Raw genomic sequence first — 15,918 nt, 5'->3', positions numbered from 1 at the left:
AATATAATAATAATCTATATAGTTAAACCGGTATGTCTCTCTGTCTGTCTCTCTGTCTGTCTCTGTCTGTCTCTCTGTCTGTCTCTCTGTCTGTCCGGCTATACAATCAAAAGTTATAGAGCGTACCTACACATATGTTATATCAAAAGAAAGCTTATCATTAGGGGGCTCTCATAGGTGTATTTACTTTTTGGTTGGACAAAAATTGTGCCGACGGTATCCAAAAACGTTCAAAATTCCGCTTATTATCCGTTCATTAGCATCGAGTGATGTGAAGGTTGACCAATCGTACAGTCGAGCGACCCAACGGTCGACCAATCGCTGCGTCACGGGGGCGGGTTCATTGCGTGTGCGGGCGGGCCATCCTCGAGTCGAGTGACGTGACGATTGACCAATCCTGCAGTTCAGTGACCTGACGGTTGACCAATCGGTGCGTGTGTGGGCGGGCCTAATGCTTCTGAGTTGAGGTGAGTGGCCGCCATCTTGATTCCAAACTCTTCATTTCTTTTTCCCACTATCTGCGTGTTTCTTTTCAAATCTAGATTTCCAGCAAAAAAAAAGTAGCTTTTAAAACACAAATTGTTTTTTAAAAAAAGTTAATTAATTTGTAAATCTTTTCTCTAACCTCTATAATTTTCCTACCTTTCACCGTTTTTGCAGGCAGGCCTCGAAGCCTGGGCCTCTGTTGCCCAGCCACGCCCGAGCTACGCACCTCCCGTCCCGCTCAACAAGCGGCCCGCGATCGCCGCCATCTTTCTAAAGGCTGGCGGCGCGGGACTGAGGCGAGCGTAGCCATCGCCGTCATCTTTGTAAAGGCGGGCAGGGTGGGAGTCAGCGCGCGCGTCAACGTCAGCCCGGAGCGCGAGCGAATTGGCGGTCTTAAAGCCGTTCGGGCGGGGGGCGTGAAGGGTGGGGGAAGGGTTACCCCGGCAACCGGGCCCAGCCCCCTCTCACAGCCTCAAGCCGCCTCACGCCCGTTCCCGGGGCTTGGCTCCAGCGCAGACCCAGCCGCAATCGGCGGTCTTGAAGCCGGCTCGGGAGGGTGGGGCTCGGGAGGGCGGAGAGTGGGGCTCGGGAGGGCGGGGGCCGGGTCTCGGGAAGGGGGGGAAGGGTTACCCCGGCAACCGGGCCCGGCCGTCTCTCACAGCCTCAAGCCGGCTCACGCCCGTTCCCGGGCTTGGATCCATTTGCGGCCGCGGGCCACTCACCCTCATCTCTCTCCTTCCCTCTGTCTCTCTCTCCTCCCCCCTCCTCTCCCCCCTCTCCCCGTCTCCCCCTCTCCCCTCCTCCCGGCTCTCCCTCTCGATCCCTGACTCACCCTCTCTCTCTCTCCTGCCTCCCCTCTCTTTCCCCCTCCCTCCCCTCTCCTTCCCCCTCCCTCCCCCTCTCTCTCTCCCCCTCCCTCCCCTCTCTCTCTCCCCCCTCCCTCCCCTCTCTCCCCCGCACTCAGCCCCCGCTCGCTCAGCCCCCTCCCTCCCTCTCTTCCCCGCCCCCTCCCTCCCCCCTCTCTCCCCGCCCCCTCCTCCCCCTCTCCTCCCCCGCCCACCTCTCCCCCCTCTCTCCCCTCTCTCCCCCCTCTCCCCTCTCTCCCCCTCTCTCCCTCTCTCTCCCCCCTCTCTCCCTCCCTCTCTCTCCCTCCTCTCTCCTCTCCTCCCTCCCTCTCTCTCTCTTCCCCCTCCCTCCCCCTCTCTCTCCCTCCCTCTCTCTCCCTCCCTCTCTCTCCCTCCCTCTCTCTCCCTCCCTCCCTCTCTCTCTCTCCTCCCTCCCTCCCTCCCTCCCTCTCTCTCCCTCCCTCTCTCTCCCTCCCTCCTCTCTCTCCCTCCCTCTCTCTCCCTCCCTCTCTCTCCCTCCTCTCTCTCCCTCCCTCTCTCTCCCTCCCTCTCTCTCCCTCCCTCCCTCTCTCTCCCTCCCTCTCTCTCTCTCCCTCCCTCCCTCTCCCCTCTCCCTCCCTCCCTCTCTCTCCCTCCCTCTCTCTCTCTCCCTCTCCCTCCCTCCCTCTCTCTCCCTCCCTCTCTCTCCCTCCCTCTCTCCCTCCCTCTCTTTCCCTCCCTCTCTCTCCCTCCCTCTCTCTCCCTCTCTCTCTCTCCCTCTCTCTCTCTCCCTCTCTCTCTCCCTCTCTCTCCCTCTCTCTCTCCCTCTCTCTCTCCCTCTCTCTCCCTCCCTCTCCCACCCCTCCCTCCCTCCTCTCTCTCTCTCTCTCTCTCTCCCCCCTCCCTCCCCCTCTCTCTCTCTCCCCCCTCCCTCCCCCTCTCTCTCTCTTCCCCCCTCCCTCCCCCTCTCTCTCTCTCCCCCCTCCCTCCCCCTCTCTCTCTCTCCCCCCTCTCTCTCTCTTCTCCCCCCAGTCTCTCTCTCTCTTCCCCCCAGTCGCGCTCTCTCTCTCTTCCAACAACAACATGCCCTCAAAAAAGCCTCGGCACCGCCGGGCACTCCAGCTAGTGTAGATATAGATAGATAGATAGATACATCACTCTTCATATTGTAACAGTGCTCTAGTTGTTACAGTAATGGACTCCCAAATAGGACGCCTCACTTTAAGTGACCACCTTGCCCGAAGGATATTTCAGCTTGACTTTCCCAGCCTTCGGAGGGAGGAAAAGCTGGTTTGTAAGGAGGCAAGTGCAGGGAGGTCTGTGATTGTAGATCCTGGGATGCGTCATCAGTCAGCGATGCTTTCACAATAGTTCCTGCATTGCCTGCCAATTTTCTCCTCTTCCCCCCCGGCTGTTTCCTGGGCTACGGGTCCGTGGGTGATGAACATCCATTGGCACCTTGGGCAATTTACCATTCTTCACATGTAAGTCTGGACTATTAAGGGAAGATTCGGGGGTGATCTAATTGAGGTGTTTAAGATAATTAAAGGATTCGATAGGGTAGAGAGAGAAACTATTTCCTCTGGTGGGGGGGGATAACCCTAATATTAGAGCTAGGCCGTTCAGGGGTGATGTCAGGAAGCACTTCTTCACACAACAGGTAGTGGAAATCTGGAACTCTCTCCCCCAAAAAGCTGTTGAGGCCAGGGGTCCAATGAAAATGACAAAACCCTGATTGATAGATTTTTGTTAGGCAAGGGTATTAAGGGTTACGGAACCAAGGCGGGTAGATGGAGTTAAGATACGGATCAGCCATGATCTAATTGAATGGCGGAACAGGCTCGAGGGGCTGAACGGCCTCCTCCTGTTCCTATGCTCCTCTGGCGATTGAGCATCAACAACAACAACTTATATTTATATAGTGCCTTTAAAACATCCCAAGGTGCTTCACAGGAGAGTTATCAAACAAAATTTGACACCGAGCCACATAAGGAGATATTAGGACAGAAAGGAGGTAGGTTTTAAGGAGCGTCTTAAGAGGAAAGAGAGGCGGAGAGGTTAAGGGAGGGAATTCCAGAGCTTAGGGTCTGGGCAACAGAAGACACGGCCACCAATGGTTGAGCAATTATAATCAGGGATGCTAAAGAGGGCAGAATTAGAGGAGCACCAATATCTCGGAGGGTTGTGGGGGCTGGAGGAGATTACAGAGATAGGGAGGGGGCGAGGCCATGGAGAGATTTGAAAACAAGGATGAGAATTTTAAAATCGAGGCGTTGCTTAACCAGGAGCCAGTGTAGGTCAGCGAGCACAGGGGCGTTGGGTGAACGGGACATGATCAATCCAGGGAGAAGGTCCAGGAGGGAGACCGATCCTGTCCTCGCTCATTGCCCGCACAGTGGTGGCAGTCACTGAATAGCAATCAGGGCTGGCAACTGTGGCTGAAGTGTAGCACCTCCACTGGGCTTGCATCAACTAACCCAAAGCATACCAAGTATTGAACCTGGGAGCTTCCTTGATCCGTATAGCCATACAGATCAGCCATGATCTAATTGAATGGCAGAACAGGCTTGAGGGGCTGAATGGCCTGTTCCTATGTTCATACGTATAGCTCAGGCAGACATTGTGTAAACCCACTGAACCATCAATGCAGATTGTGTTGTATGTTCTGGTTTTGCAAGCCAGGAGGTTGTTAATAATAATGTTAATGCAGAAGTTGTTTGGTTCTCCCCATTGAAAACAGCAGGGGCAGGACAAGCATGTACGAGTGTGCTGGACAGCCAGGCAAGATGCACTCTTCCTGCCCCTTCGCACTTTCCATTGTTAGCCTAGGGAAGCAGATGATTATGCTAAATCTTTATAAAACACTGGTGAGGCCTCAGCTGTATATTGTGTTCAATTCTGGGCAGCACACATTAGAAAGGATGTCTCGGAGAGGGGTGGTGGGTGTCGGGGGAAGAGACTTACTAGGGATGAGGGATTTCAGTTATGTGGAGAGACTGGGGTTGTTCCCCTTAGAGCAGCGGAAGTTAAGAGGAGATTTGATAGAGGCGTTCAAAATCATGAAGGTTTTGATAGAGTAAATAAGGAGAAACTGTTTCCAGTGGCAGAAGGGTTGGTAAACAGGACACAGATTGAAGGTGATTGGCCAAAGAACCAGAGGCGACATAAGGAAACATTTTTTTTTACGCAGTGAGTTGTTATGATCTGGAATGCACTGCCTGGGGCAATGGAAGCAGATTCAATAGTAACTTTCAAAAGGGAATTGGATAAATACTTGAAAGGGAAAAAAAAAATGACTGGGCTATGGGGAAAGAGCGGGGGAGTGGGATTAATTGGAGAGCCGTACCACAGAGCCAGCACTGGCACAAATGCCCTCCTCCTGTGCTGTATCGCTCTAAGATTCTATGACGAGGAGATGCAGCTCAGGCCACTGTTTAATTAAAGCAGACCTTGAAGACTGCACATTTCATGCCACGTGGACCTACTTGATTGCCCAGGACACGTCACGACTGCTTGGCAAGTGCGATTGCAGCCAGTTGGAGCTGCCTTGCAGCTCGCAGGCAGGAGGGTGCAGGCTGCTGCTTTCTAACAGGAGGAGCTGATGATTTCACAAGATAACTCCTTGGGATCAATTAAGAGGTGAGCAGCGGAGGAGAGGAAGCAGCGATGTGCCAGAGCGAGGAATGAAAATAAACGGGGGAGAAAGCAGATGAGCTAATAAAATGGAACTCAAATGCAACAGCAACAACGACAATAAAATCAGCAGGTTATAAACAGGCACAAACAAAATAAGGGAACAGGTTAACGGAGACATGTGAAGATAGTCACGTGCATAGAGAGGAGAACAAAAAAGGGACGCTGAAAGAAAAGTGCTGGAAACATACAGCCAGGTCCGTCAGGATCAGTGAAGAGAAAAGTGGTTAAGGTCTCGGTTGGAGGTCATTAGTCAGAACTGAACAAAGGGGGGAGAGCAGAAGTCATTTTACAAGACGGACCCAAATGAAGAGGGAAGGGGAGAGCCACAGAGAGAGGCCGAGAGACAGATATGAAATCAAGAATGTCCTTACATTTTTTTCTTTTTAAATAGAAAGTCCAAGCAATAAAAGGGATTATGCTGTAAAGAGTAAAATAGATAGAACTGTGAAAGGAGCTTTGCTTGCTAACAGAATATATGATAACGCACTAAAAGGACATCTGCATCCTGTTGGCATCTTACTGCTCCTGATCAGCATGTGATCGAGTGCAGTAATGGGATTTTTACTGGTAGTCGCTGGTAAAGACAAGAGGCATGTCATTACTACACGCCACACCATGATTACTATTTGAAGTGCTGAACTTATAATTTTTTTTAAAAAACAACCTAATTGTAACAAATTGGGCATTAAGTTCCAGATTTAAAAAGGAGCTACAAAAGCCAAATACTGCGGGTGCTGCAAATCTGTATTAAAAACAGAAAATGCTGAAAATACTCAGCCAGTCAGGCAGCATCTGTGGAGAGAGGAACAGAGTTAACGTTTCAGGTCGATGACCTTCGTCAGAACTGACAGTTCATTTATAAAGGTCATCGACCTGCAACGTTAACTTTGTTTCTCTCTCCACAGATGCTGCCTGACCTGCTGAGTATTTCCAGCATTTACTGTTTTTATTTTTTTATTTTTTTAAAAGGAGGTGTTATTGAAAGAAATGGTTTGGAATTGCCAGGCTCTGTTCTATTGCCTGGAGCCAATGCTGAATTTAGTGCCGCATGTCCAAGCAGCCTCTTTGGGCCAATAGTTAGCTTATCTTGGCGTTTCTGGCGCACTGCACAATGGCCGGATCACCTGTTAATGCAGTCAGTGCCACATTGCATCGCTTCAGCATCCTTTTCGGCTCCAGCCCCGGGAAGGTGTGCACATAGAAGACATTGGTGAATGCTGTCAAAGGAAGATCTTGCACTTATACAGCGGCTTTCTAGGCCCTCCCAAAGCGCTTTACACCCTATTAAGTACTTTTAAATTGTCGCCACTGTTGTAATGTAGGAAAACGCGGCAACTGTATAAAAAGAAATAGAAGTTAAAACTACGATCAGGCTTCCTAAATTGGATACGGACACGTTTCTCTGCTGTGCACTGAATCCCAGAAGCGGCCAGTATGGATTCAAGATATGGACACTGAAGTAATTGGGCAATTCAGCAGAATGTATTGAGCGACTGGGTAATCGATATGTAGAAGAAACGGTCAAAACAAGAAAATTTAGGGAAATAGACAAGTTCCTGGCACCTAAAGGGATTCCTGACTATTACATTTTATAAATGATATCGAGATTACTTACAGCAAAGAAAGGGGGTAATTGGGTGTGAGCCAGCATCAGTTCATTACTAAAAGGCTCATTCTGGACCTTCCTCCATTTTATTTTTAAATTTTAAGTGTTTCCAAAAGTTACTAGAGAGTAGCTGGATTCTATTTTTTTTTAATCATTTGTAAAGCAATTCAGGCCCCGATATTCTGATTGGCTGCCCCTGCAGTGGATGTGGAGCAGAGAGGGCAGTGTGTGCACTGAGAGGGGGCAGTGTGTGTGATCGGAGGGCAGTGTGTGTGATCAGAGGGCAGTGTGTGTGATCGGAGGGCAGTGTGTGTGATCAGAGGGCGGTGTGTGTGATCAGAGGGCAGTGTGTGTGATCAGTGAGGGCGGTGTGTGTGATCGGAGGGCAGTGTGTGTGATCAGCGGGCAGTGTGTGTGATCGGAGGGCGGTGCGTGTGACCGGAGGGCAGTGTGTGTGATCAGAGGGCAGTGTGTGTGATCGGAGGGCAGTGTGTGTGATCAGAGGGCGGTGTGTGTGATCAGAGGGCAGTGTGTGTGATCAGTGAGGGCGGTGTGTGTGATCAGAGGGCAGTGTGTGTGATCAGTGAGGGCAGTGTGTGTGATCAGTGAGGGCGGTGTGTGTGATCAGTGAGGGCGGTGTGTGTGATCAGTGAGGGCGGTGTGTGTGATCAGTGAGGGCGGTGTGTGTGATCAGTGAGGACAGTGTGTGTGATCAGTGAGGGCGGTGTGTGTGATCAGTGAGGGCGGTGTGTGTGATCAGTGAGGGCGGTGTGTGTGATCAGTGAGGGCGGTGTGTGTGATCATAGAGGGTGGTGTGTGTGATCAGTGAGGGCAGTGTGTGTGATCAGAGGGCAGTGTGTGTGATCAGTGAGGGCAGTGTGTGTTATCAGTGAGGGCGGTGTGTGTGATCAGTGAGGGCGGTGTGTGTGATCAGTGAGGGCGGTGTGTGTGATCAGTGAGGGCGGTGTGTGTGATCAGTGAGGGCGGTGTGTGTGATCAGTGAGGGCGGTGTGTGTGATCAGTGAGGGCGGTGTGTGTGATCAGAGGGCGGTGTGTGTGATCAGTGAGGGCAGTGTGTGTGATCAGTGAGGGCGGTGTGTGTGATCAGTGAGGGCAGTGTGTGTGATCAGTGAGGGCAGTGTGTGTGATCAGTGAGGGCAGTGTGTGTGATCAGTGAGGGCGGTGTGTGTGATCAGTGAGGGCAGTGTGTGTGATCAGTGAGGGCGGTGTGTGTGATCAGTGAGGGCGGTGTGTGTGATCAGTGAGGGCAGTGTGTGTGATCAGTGAGGGCAGTGTGTGTGATCAGTGAGGGCGGTGTGTGATCAGTGAGGGCAGTGTGTGTGATCAGAGGGCAGCGCGTGCGATCAGAGGGCGGTGTGTGTGATCAGTGAGGGCAGTGTGTGTGATCAGAGGGCAGTGTGTGTGATCAGTGAGGGCGGTGTGTGTGATCAGTGAGGGCGGTGTGTGTGATCAGAGGGCAGTGTGTGTGATCAGTGAGGGCGGTGTGTGTGATCAGTGAGGGCGGTGTGTGATCAGAGGGCAGTGTGTGTGATCAGAGGGCAGTGTGTGTGATCAGTGAGGGCGGTGTGTGTGATCAGTGAGGGCGGTGTGTGTGATCAGTGAGGGCGGTGTGTGTGATCAGAGGGCAGTGTGTGTGATCAGAGGGCAGTGTGTGTGATCAGTGAGGGCGGTGTGTGTGATCAGAGGGCAGTGTGTGTGATCAGAGAGGGCGGTGCGTGCGATGAGTGAGCACTGACCCCATTCCTCATTGCAAGGACACGGTTAATTGGCCAACTCGGTGGAGGGGAGGGGCCGAGCGAATTGTGCCAACAAGGTCACATCAACGGCACCCGCCCTGATCTGCTTGCTGCATGGTCGGAGGGGCACCATGCCACTCTGACAGAGCCGCAGGATGGGCCCAGTAGCCAGGAAAATTCTCGTCATCTTCCACTCCCAATGGGGCCAGCGGGCCATTTATTACTTTTTTTTTTAAAGTACTTGATCCCCTCTGGCTTGGCTGGAAGGGTTTTGGGGCCTTGCCTGGGGGCTCAATGGGACTAATGCCAGCTCGCCACTGATGTTAGTACCGCTGAGGCCTTTAAAGGCTGTGCTGAGGACGCCCAGGACCTCCCCCAGATATGCCCCCTTGACAGGGTGTGGGGGGGGGGGCGGAGGTTTAGTTGGCAGACAGACGATTCGCCCATGGCATTCACCGTACTCAGAAACTTACCCTAAGGGCACGAGTGGGGCAGAATCTCAGCAGAGCCTTACACCAACTGTGGCTGAATGGACAACATGCTCCCTCAGTGACCTCTGAGCCACATGCCAGGGGATGCCCAAAAGCAACTTGTCCCTCCCTTTTTGTGGAGTTGTGCCATTTCACTTTGTCTGTTCTCCGTGGCTACGATAGAGATCTTGGGTTGAAGAAGCACAATGTCATACAAGCAAGGGGCACTTATACTCCTTCTTGTGTCCCAACATAAAAGCCAGCTCTCATAAGTCCGTGCTTCACATTGTAAGATGTGGATCACAGGTCACACACAGATTACCCAAAGGGTCTTGAGAGTCGTGGGTTGCTTTATTAAGGAGCGGCAGTTCAGATATAGTTAAATCAGGATACACATAGTAGACGTATAACCCGTAACACATGAGAGCGGTTTACCGGCCCCGGAGCGGGCGGGCGGACGGATGGACAGGCAGATGGACAGACGGTGTTGATGCAGAACGCTGGTCTCAGATCCCTGCAGCCTGTGGCAGCGGTCTCTTCCTCTTTGGTCGCCTCCCGAGGCTGGCGGAGGTGTTAGGCCGAAGCCAGCATGGGATCCACCTCAGAGAAAGCCCTTCCCCCTCTCTGCCTGGTTTTCCCTTTCGGCTACCCGTTTATTTACCTTATTTCGGGGGGCCGGACGGATAACTCGCGTCAATCATTTGTTACCCATTCACTTGTCCAATTACAGAGGGAATAGGTACCTTCAGCAAACCCCGCCTGTCCCCATGAGATCATCCCTCCGCTTATTTCTTGTTCGGACATCTTGCACTTTCTCCTAGAACAGCTTATTTATCATAAGGCTCCTTACTCGACCTCTTATCAGGCCTAGCTACGCCTACATGAAGGCCTGTTTCTGCGTTATGCCCTTGTAAACGACCTCAGCTCTTTGTGCAACTCCTTATCTGACATAATTGGTTTCTTTTGTGTTGTCAGCTTATCCTGGCTGCTGAGCTCAGCAAACCCATTTCTTCCAATTCGCGATTTCTTACAACACGATCTGAAGCAAGACATTGTGCACAAAGTAATCTGGGATGGCATGCTCTGGGTGAGCAATATATACCCTTTTATTGCTTCCTGGATTGCATGTAGGATTTCCACAAGGCCCCCCTTTTCATTTCAGAAGACAGGTAATATCGATAACGCCTGACACTCTGATAGATTAGGGGTACGGTAGCATAGTGGTTATGTTACTGGACTAGTAATCCAGAAACATGAGTTCAAATCCCACCACGGCAGCTGGGGAATTTAAATTCAGTTAAATAAATCTGGAATTAGAAGCTAGTATCAGTAATGGTGGCTATGAAACTATTGAATTGTCATAAAAACCCATCTGGTTCACTAATGCCCTTTTAGGGAAGGAAATCTGCTGTCCTTACCCGGTCTGGCCTATATGTGTCTCCAGACCCACAGCAATGTGGTTGACTCTTAACTGCCCTCTGAAATGGCCCAGCAAGCCATTCCATTGTTCATGGGCAATTAGGGATGGGCAATAAATGCTGGTCTTGCCAGCGATGCCCACATCCCATGAATAAAAAATAAATCAAGCAACCAAATGGGTTTTATTCGCAGATACCATTAACACAGAAATTTAAAAAAAAGAAAGGTTTGCATTTATATAGCGCCTTTCACGACCTCAGGACGTCCCAAAGCGCTTCACAGCCAATGAAGTACTTTTGAAGTGGAGTCACTGTTGTAATGTAGGAAACGCGGCAGCCAATTTGTACACAGCAAAGTCCCACAAACAGCAATGTGATAATGACCAGATAATCTGTTTCAATGATGTTGATTGAGGGATAAATATTGGCCAGGACACCGGGGAGAACGCCCCTGCTCTTCTTTGAAATAGTGCCATGGGATCTTTTACGTCCACCTGAGAGAGCAGACAGGACCTCGGTTTAATGTCTCATCCGAAAGACGGCACCTCTGACAGTGCAGCACTCCCTCAGCACTGCACTGGAGTGTCAGCCTAGATTTTTGTGCTCAAGTCCCTGGAGTGGGACTGTGAACCCATGACCTTCTTGACTCAGAGGCGAGAGAGAGTGCTACCCACTGAGCCACTGGCTGACAATAGCAGTAACAGCCAGTTGTTGAAATCAGTTCAAATAGCACAATAGCTCTAAACCAGTTCCTCAAAAGGGGTAAACAGGCAAAGCAGTCGGTTGACTTCTTTTGAATGGCTTTCTTAGCAGATCTTTCTGACAAAGGGTAGACAAATGCTTCTCCGAAAAGGAGTAGGCTGCTGGTCTTTGCCTTCCATGAAATTACATACATATAATGAATATAAATTACATAGTTAGATAAGTACATGAGGGAGAAAGGAATAGAAGGATATGGCGATAGGGTTAGATGAAGGTGGGAGGAGGTTCGTGTGGAGCATAAACACTGGCATAAACCTGTTGGGCCGAATGGCCTGTTTCTGTAAATTTCGATGTAATTCCATGATATCGAGTCTGATTTTGTCTGCATCTGTTGCAGCCGGGTCAAAACTGTTAACCAACTAGTATAGCAAAAGTATTCAGTCCTTATACCCATAAAACCCTTTGAAATGCAGTGTCGCCTTTGTGAAGACGGTTTGTGACTCATGGCACTATACTCATTGGAGTTTAGAAGAATGAGAGGGGATCTTATTGAAACATGTAAGATTCTGAAGGGGCTTGACAGGGTAGATGCTGAGAGGATGTTTCCCCTCGTGTGGGAATCTAGAACGAGGGGGCATAATTTCAGAATGAGGGGGCACCCATTTAAAATGGAAGTGAGGAGGAATTTCTTCTCAGCGGGTCGTGAATCTTTGGAATTCTCTTCCCCCGAGAGCTGTGGAGGTTGGGTCATTGAATATATTTAAGGTGGAGATGGGCAGATTTTTGAATGGTAAGGGAGTGAAGGGTTATGGGGAACGGGCAGGGAAGTGGAGTTGAGGCCAAGATCGGATCAGCCATGATCTTATTGAACGGCGGAGCAGGCTCGAGGGGCCGAATGACCTACTCCTGCTCCTATGTCTTATGTGAGAAAAGGAACATCTTATTCTAGCATAAGAGGTCCAACATGTGCTGTCTACACTCAGGCTATCCTGATTACATTATATCGTGGCCCAATGATGCACCTTGATAGTTCATAGCGCTCGTGCCAGCTGTGGTTCTGGGTCAGAAGGTCGTGGGTTCAAGTCCCACTCCAGGGACTTGAGCACAAAAATCTAGGCTGACACTCCGGTGCAGTGCTGAGGGAGTGCTGCACTGTCGGAGGTGAGATGTTAAACCGAGGCCCGGGCTGCTCTCTCAGGTGGACGTAAAAGATCCCATGGCGCTATTTTGAAGAAGAGCAGGGGAGTTCTCCCTGGTGTCCTGGCCAATATTTATCCCTCAACCAACATCACTAAAACAGATTATCTGGTCATTATCACATTGCTGTTTGTGGGAGCTTGCTGTGCACAAATTGGCTGCTGTGTTCCCCACATTACAACAGTGACTCCACTTCAAAAGTACTTCATTGGCTGTAAAGTGCTTTGGGTCAGCCGGTGGTCGTGAAAGGCGCTATATAAATGCATCTGCTGGTAATCAAAGGAACCGGTTTGTGAAATAAAGTAAATGCTGGAGATACTCAGCTGATCAGTCAACATCTGTGGAGAGAACAGAGAGAAGTTAATGTTTCAGGTTTTAGACCCTTCACCAGGACTGTTCTGACAAAGGGTCCGCTCTCCACAGATGCTGACTGACAGTAGAATATGTCCTGCATTTTCCATTTCTGTTTCAAATGTGCAGCATCTGCAGCATTTTGATTTTTATTAATATTGGCTTGACTCTCTGGTGTACATCATGCAGTTCGAAAGGAACAGGGGTCAATTTCACACCATGCAGTTGCATGTTTCTTAAAATAATCTATATTTAAGCTGCAAAGTGCAGTGGAGACAGGACACCAACGGGCTACAGACAAAAATAGTCTGTCTTTCCCAAGCTTTTGTATGATATTCCCTTTTCCATCACTTTAAGTTGTTAACCCAGTGCCTTTTGTTAAATTTAAAGAGTGTATGATGAACCTGTATAAAACACTGATTCGGCCCCAACTGGAGTACTGTGTCCAATTCTGGGCACCACACTTTAGGAAGGATGTTAAGGCCATACAGAGGGTGCAGAATAGATCTACGAGAATGATTCCAGGAATGAGGGGCTTCAGTTACGTTGATAGACTGGAGAAGTTCTCCTTGGAGCAGAGAAGACTGAGAGGAGATTTAATAGAGGTGTTCAAAATCATGAGGGGTCTGGACAGAGTAGATGGAGAGAAACTGTTCCCATTGGCAGAAGGGTCGAGAACCAGAGGACACAGATTTAAGGTGATTGGCAAAAGAACCAAAGGTGACGTAAGAAAAAACATTTTACGCAGCGAGTGGTTAAGATCTGGAATGCACTGCCTGAAAGGGTGGTGGAGGCAGACTCAATCACAGCTTTCAAAAGGGAGTTGGATAAGTACCTAAAGGAAAAAAATTTGTAGGGCTACGGGGAAAGGGCGGGGGAGTGGGACAAGCTGAGAGTCGGCATGGGCTCAATGGGCCGAACGGCCTTCTTCCGTGCTGTAACTATTCTATGATTCTATGTTCTTAGCCCATCGATCATCCGGGTGATTGCAAATGTCAATCTTCATGGTGCTACGTGATGATTCTTCATAACATTCAGAATGTTAAGCTTGCAAGACTTATAAGTGGGCGTGCATTGTTTTGAAAGCCATGAGAGAGATTCAGTGTCCGAAGAGTTAATCTGTAAGTGACGTAACACCTCAATATTCCACTCGCTAACATTTCGCAGTCATATTTCTTTTACAGGAGCCTCCAGCATCCCAACGTGCTTCAGTGCCTGGCTCAGTTTACAGAGGTGACACCTTATCTCCTAGTCATGGAGTTCTGTCAGCTGGTGAGTACGCACGAGTTCTGGAAGTTTATCGGAGAGGATACAGTATTTCACTGTGGCGACGCCATTTTGCTGCACCCTGTAACTTGAGAGCTCGCAAGAGAGTTGGCGACGGTCGTTGACTGATTTTACTCCCTCGGCACCACTGTGTGCAGTGGCAGTTCAGCAAGAACAGTACAGCTGTGGGCAGTCACCGTGGTCGTTGCTGGCCGTAATCTCCCTTCTTTAATTGCTTTTACAATGCACGAGTAGATCGCCCATGGCATTGCTCACGGTGAGCCAGGGGATACAGTGGGGTGTTAAAGAGTAACAATATGCAGGAGGAGGAGGCACTGAATGACACCCAGTGGCCACAGCCAGTAACCAAAACATCGGCGGGACCTTTCACATAAAGGATTGTCCCATTTCAACTGATTACATAGGCAGCTAAAATGTTAAATGTTGACATAAAACTGACATGAATCAACTGAGTGGCCTGCGGGTGGCGCTGTCCAGGGAGAGTATAAATATTCGGGCACGGGCCCAGCTTGCTCAGGACATTCTTAACAGGAACTAGTGAAGGACACAACTAGATCTCCATGTTGTAAAACAGTTGATTAAAGCTTTGTTTAACGCTTAGACCAAGTGCCGAGTAGTTTTCTTACATCAAAAACCATGACCAAAAATCATGACAACAGGAAGCGGACCCTACACAAGATTGTTAAATATAATATCGTTATCAAAAAGTCCTATTTTCCTCCTTTTTGTTTATTAAACACACAAGCCCTTGTTATAAGATCTTTCAGATTGCAAGAGCACTCCTAGACAAATAGGATTTTTATTTTTGCCCCATTAATTTTTCTCACCTGCCATGCATAAGCTCAAAGGTCAACAGCAGAAATCATTCTGTGGCAGGAGAAGGAAGATGATCGCGATTTCATGCAGATCCTGACCTATTAGCAAAAGCTGCTAGATGTTGAGCTGAAACCCAGTTCCATAAGGAGACAATAAACAGCCATAATAGTCGACATTAATACTTCCTTCGAAGGATTTTCAGATCGCTAACGAAAGCCTGCAAGGTTGCGTCCTGGGCCCACAGTCCGAGCATGGAATCAGAATTTGGTATCACGCAGGTTAATGTAACCATCGCTTCTGGTGCCGCAGCAGTCCTGAGCGCTAACTAGTCTGTTGGCCAGTTGGGAGGGTGATTTGCTTCCCACGCCCCTGTTTTTTGTTCAGGATCATTGGTGTCATAGTCTGTGGCGCCTGAAAGGGAAACCAGCAACTGGGCAGTGATGAGTTTCCAGAGGGATGGCACACCGATTGTTCCAAAGGGATCTCCGTATCCCACCTCACTAAAGCATCTCCCTGTCCACTCTGTGCCAACTGGAATGGATGTGTACAAGGCTCCGTGGAAGAGCCTCAAAATAAAAGGCTAAAAACCAGGCAGATACCTTGTGGATAAATATCGACCCTAGTCTCACCTTCAGCTTTAAGTAAGGAGGAGGAACGTGGGTTTTTTTGTGCTGAGGTGCTCACATCTGTTTGTCCTTTTGCCTCCTCTGGCTGCTTTAGGGAAGTTGGAGGTCATCTTATATAGAGCACGGGAACCAGAAATCATCGCCCTGGCTGAATAAGCCTTAAAGGGGAGGTGACCCTGCTGATTCCTTCTCGCTAATGCTGACCACACCCATGGTGTGTGGAAGATGCAAGTAAAAAGGAGGGATTATACTTGGAGTACATGAACCTACCTGAACTTCAAGCCTCACTGTGCATCATCCTGAGAACCGTAGAGTGCAAGACTTGCTTTAGATTCCTCCAAGATGTATGACATGAATCTTGTCATTCATGTGGAAATGATTTATGAAATGATACTGGGCGGCCTGCTGGTGGCGCTGTCCAGGGAGAGTATAAATACTCGGGCATGGGCCCAGCTTGCTCAGGACATTCTTTAACAGGAACTAGTGAAGGACACAACTAGACCTCCATGTTGAAAAGCAGTTGATTAAAGCTTTGTTTAATACTTAGACCAAGTGCCTAGTAGTTTTCTTACGTCAGTATTATATATATTTTTTATAGCCCAGATAGATAAAGATGTCTTGTGATAGTTATTATGTTCTTGATTGAAATGTTGACAAATAATAGGGTATTGCTTTAAGACCA

General features: G+C 49.4%; 1 protein-coding gene across 5 annotated transcripts in view; it reads left to right on the top strand.

Annotated features, from left to right (window-relative positions):
• Window positions 1–15,918, top strand: part of aatkb (apoptosis-associated tyrosine kinase b) — a 451,450-nt gene that overhangs the window by 401,412 nt on the left and 34,120 nt on the right. For all 5 annotated transcript variants that reach the window (XR_015073152.1, XM_085963822.1, XM_085963821.1 and 2 more), the window contains one exon: window positions 13,692–13,779. Coding sequence is in view for 4 of the 5 variants with exons in the window: in XM_085963822.1 (XP_085819948.1) it covers window positions 13,692–13,779 (88 nt within the window). In the remaining variant the exon portion in view is untranslated. The remainder of the gene's footprint in view (window positions 1–13,691; window positions 13,780–15,918) is intronic.

Source organism: Somniosus microcephalus, chromosome 21, assembly GCF_052327205.1.
Source record: "Somniosus microcephalus isolate GS21.2 chromosome 21, FLI_Smic_1.0, whole genome shotgun sequence".
Classification (NCBI taxonomy): Eukaryota; Metazoa; Chordata; class Chondrichthyes; order Squaliformes; family Somniosidae; genus Somniosus; species Somniosus microcephalus.
This window is presented reverse-complemented; position numbering and strand designations above follow the sequence as displayed.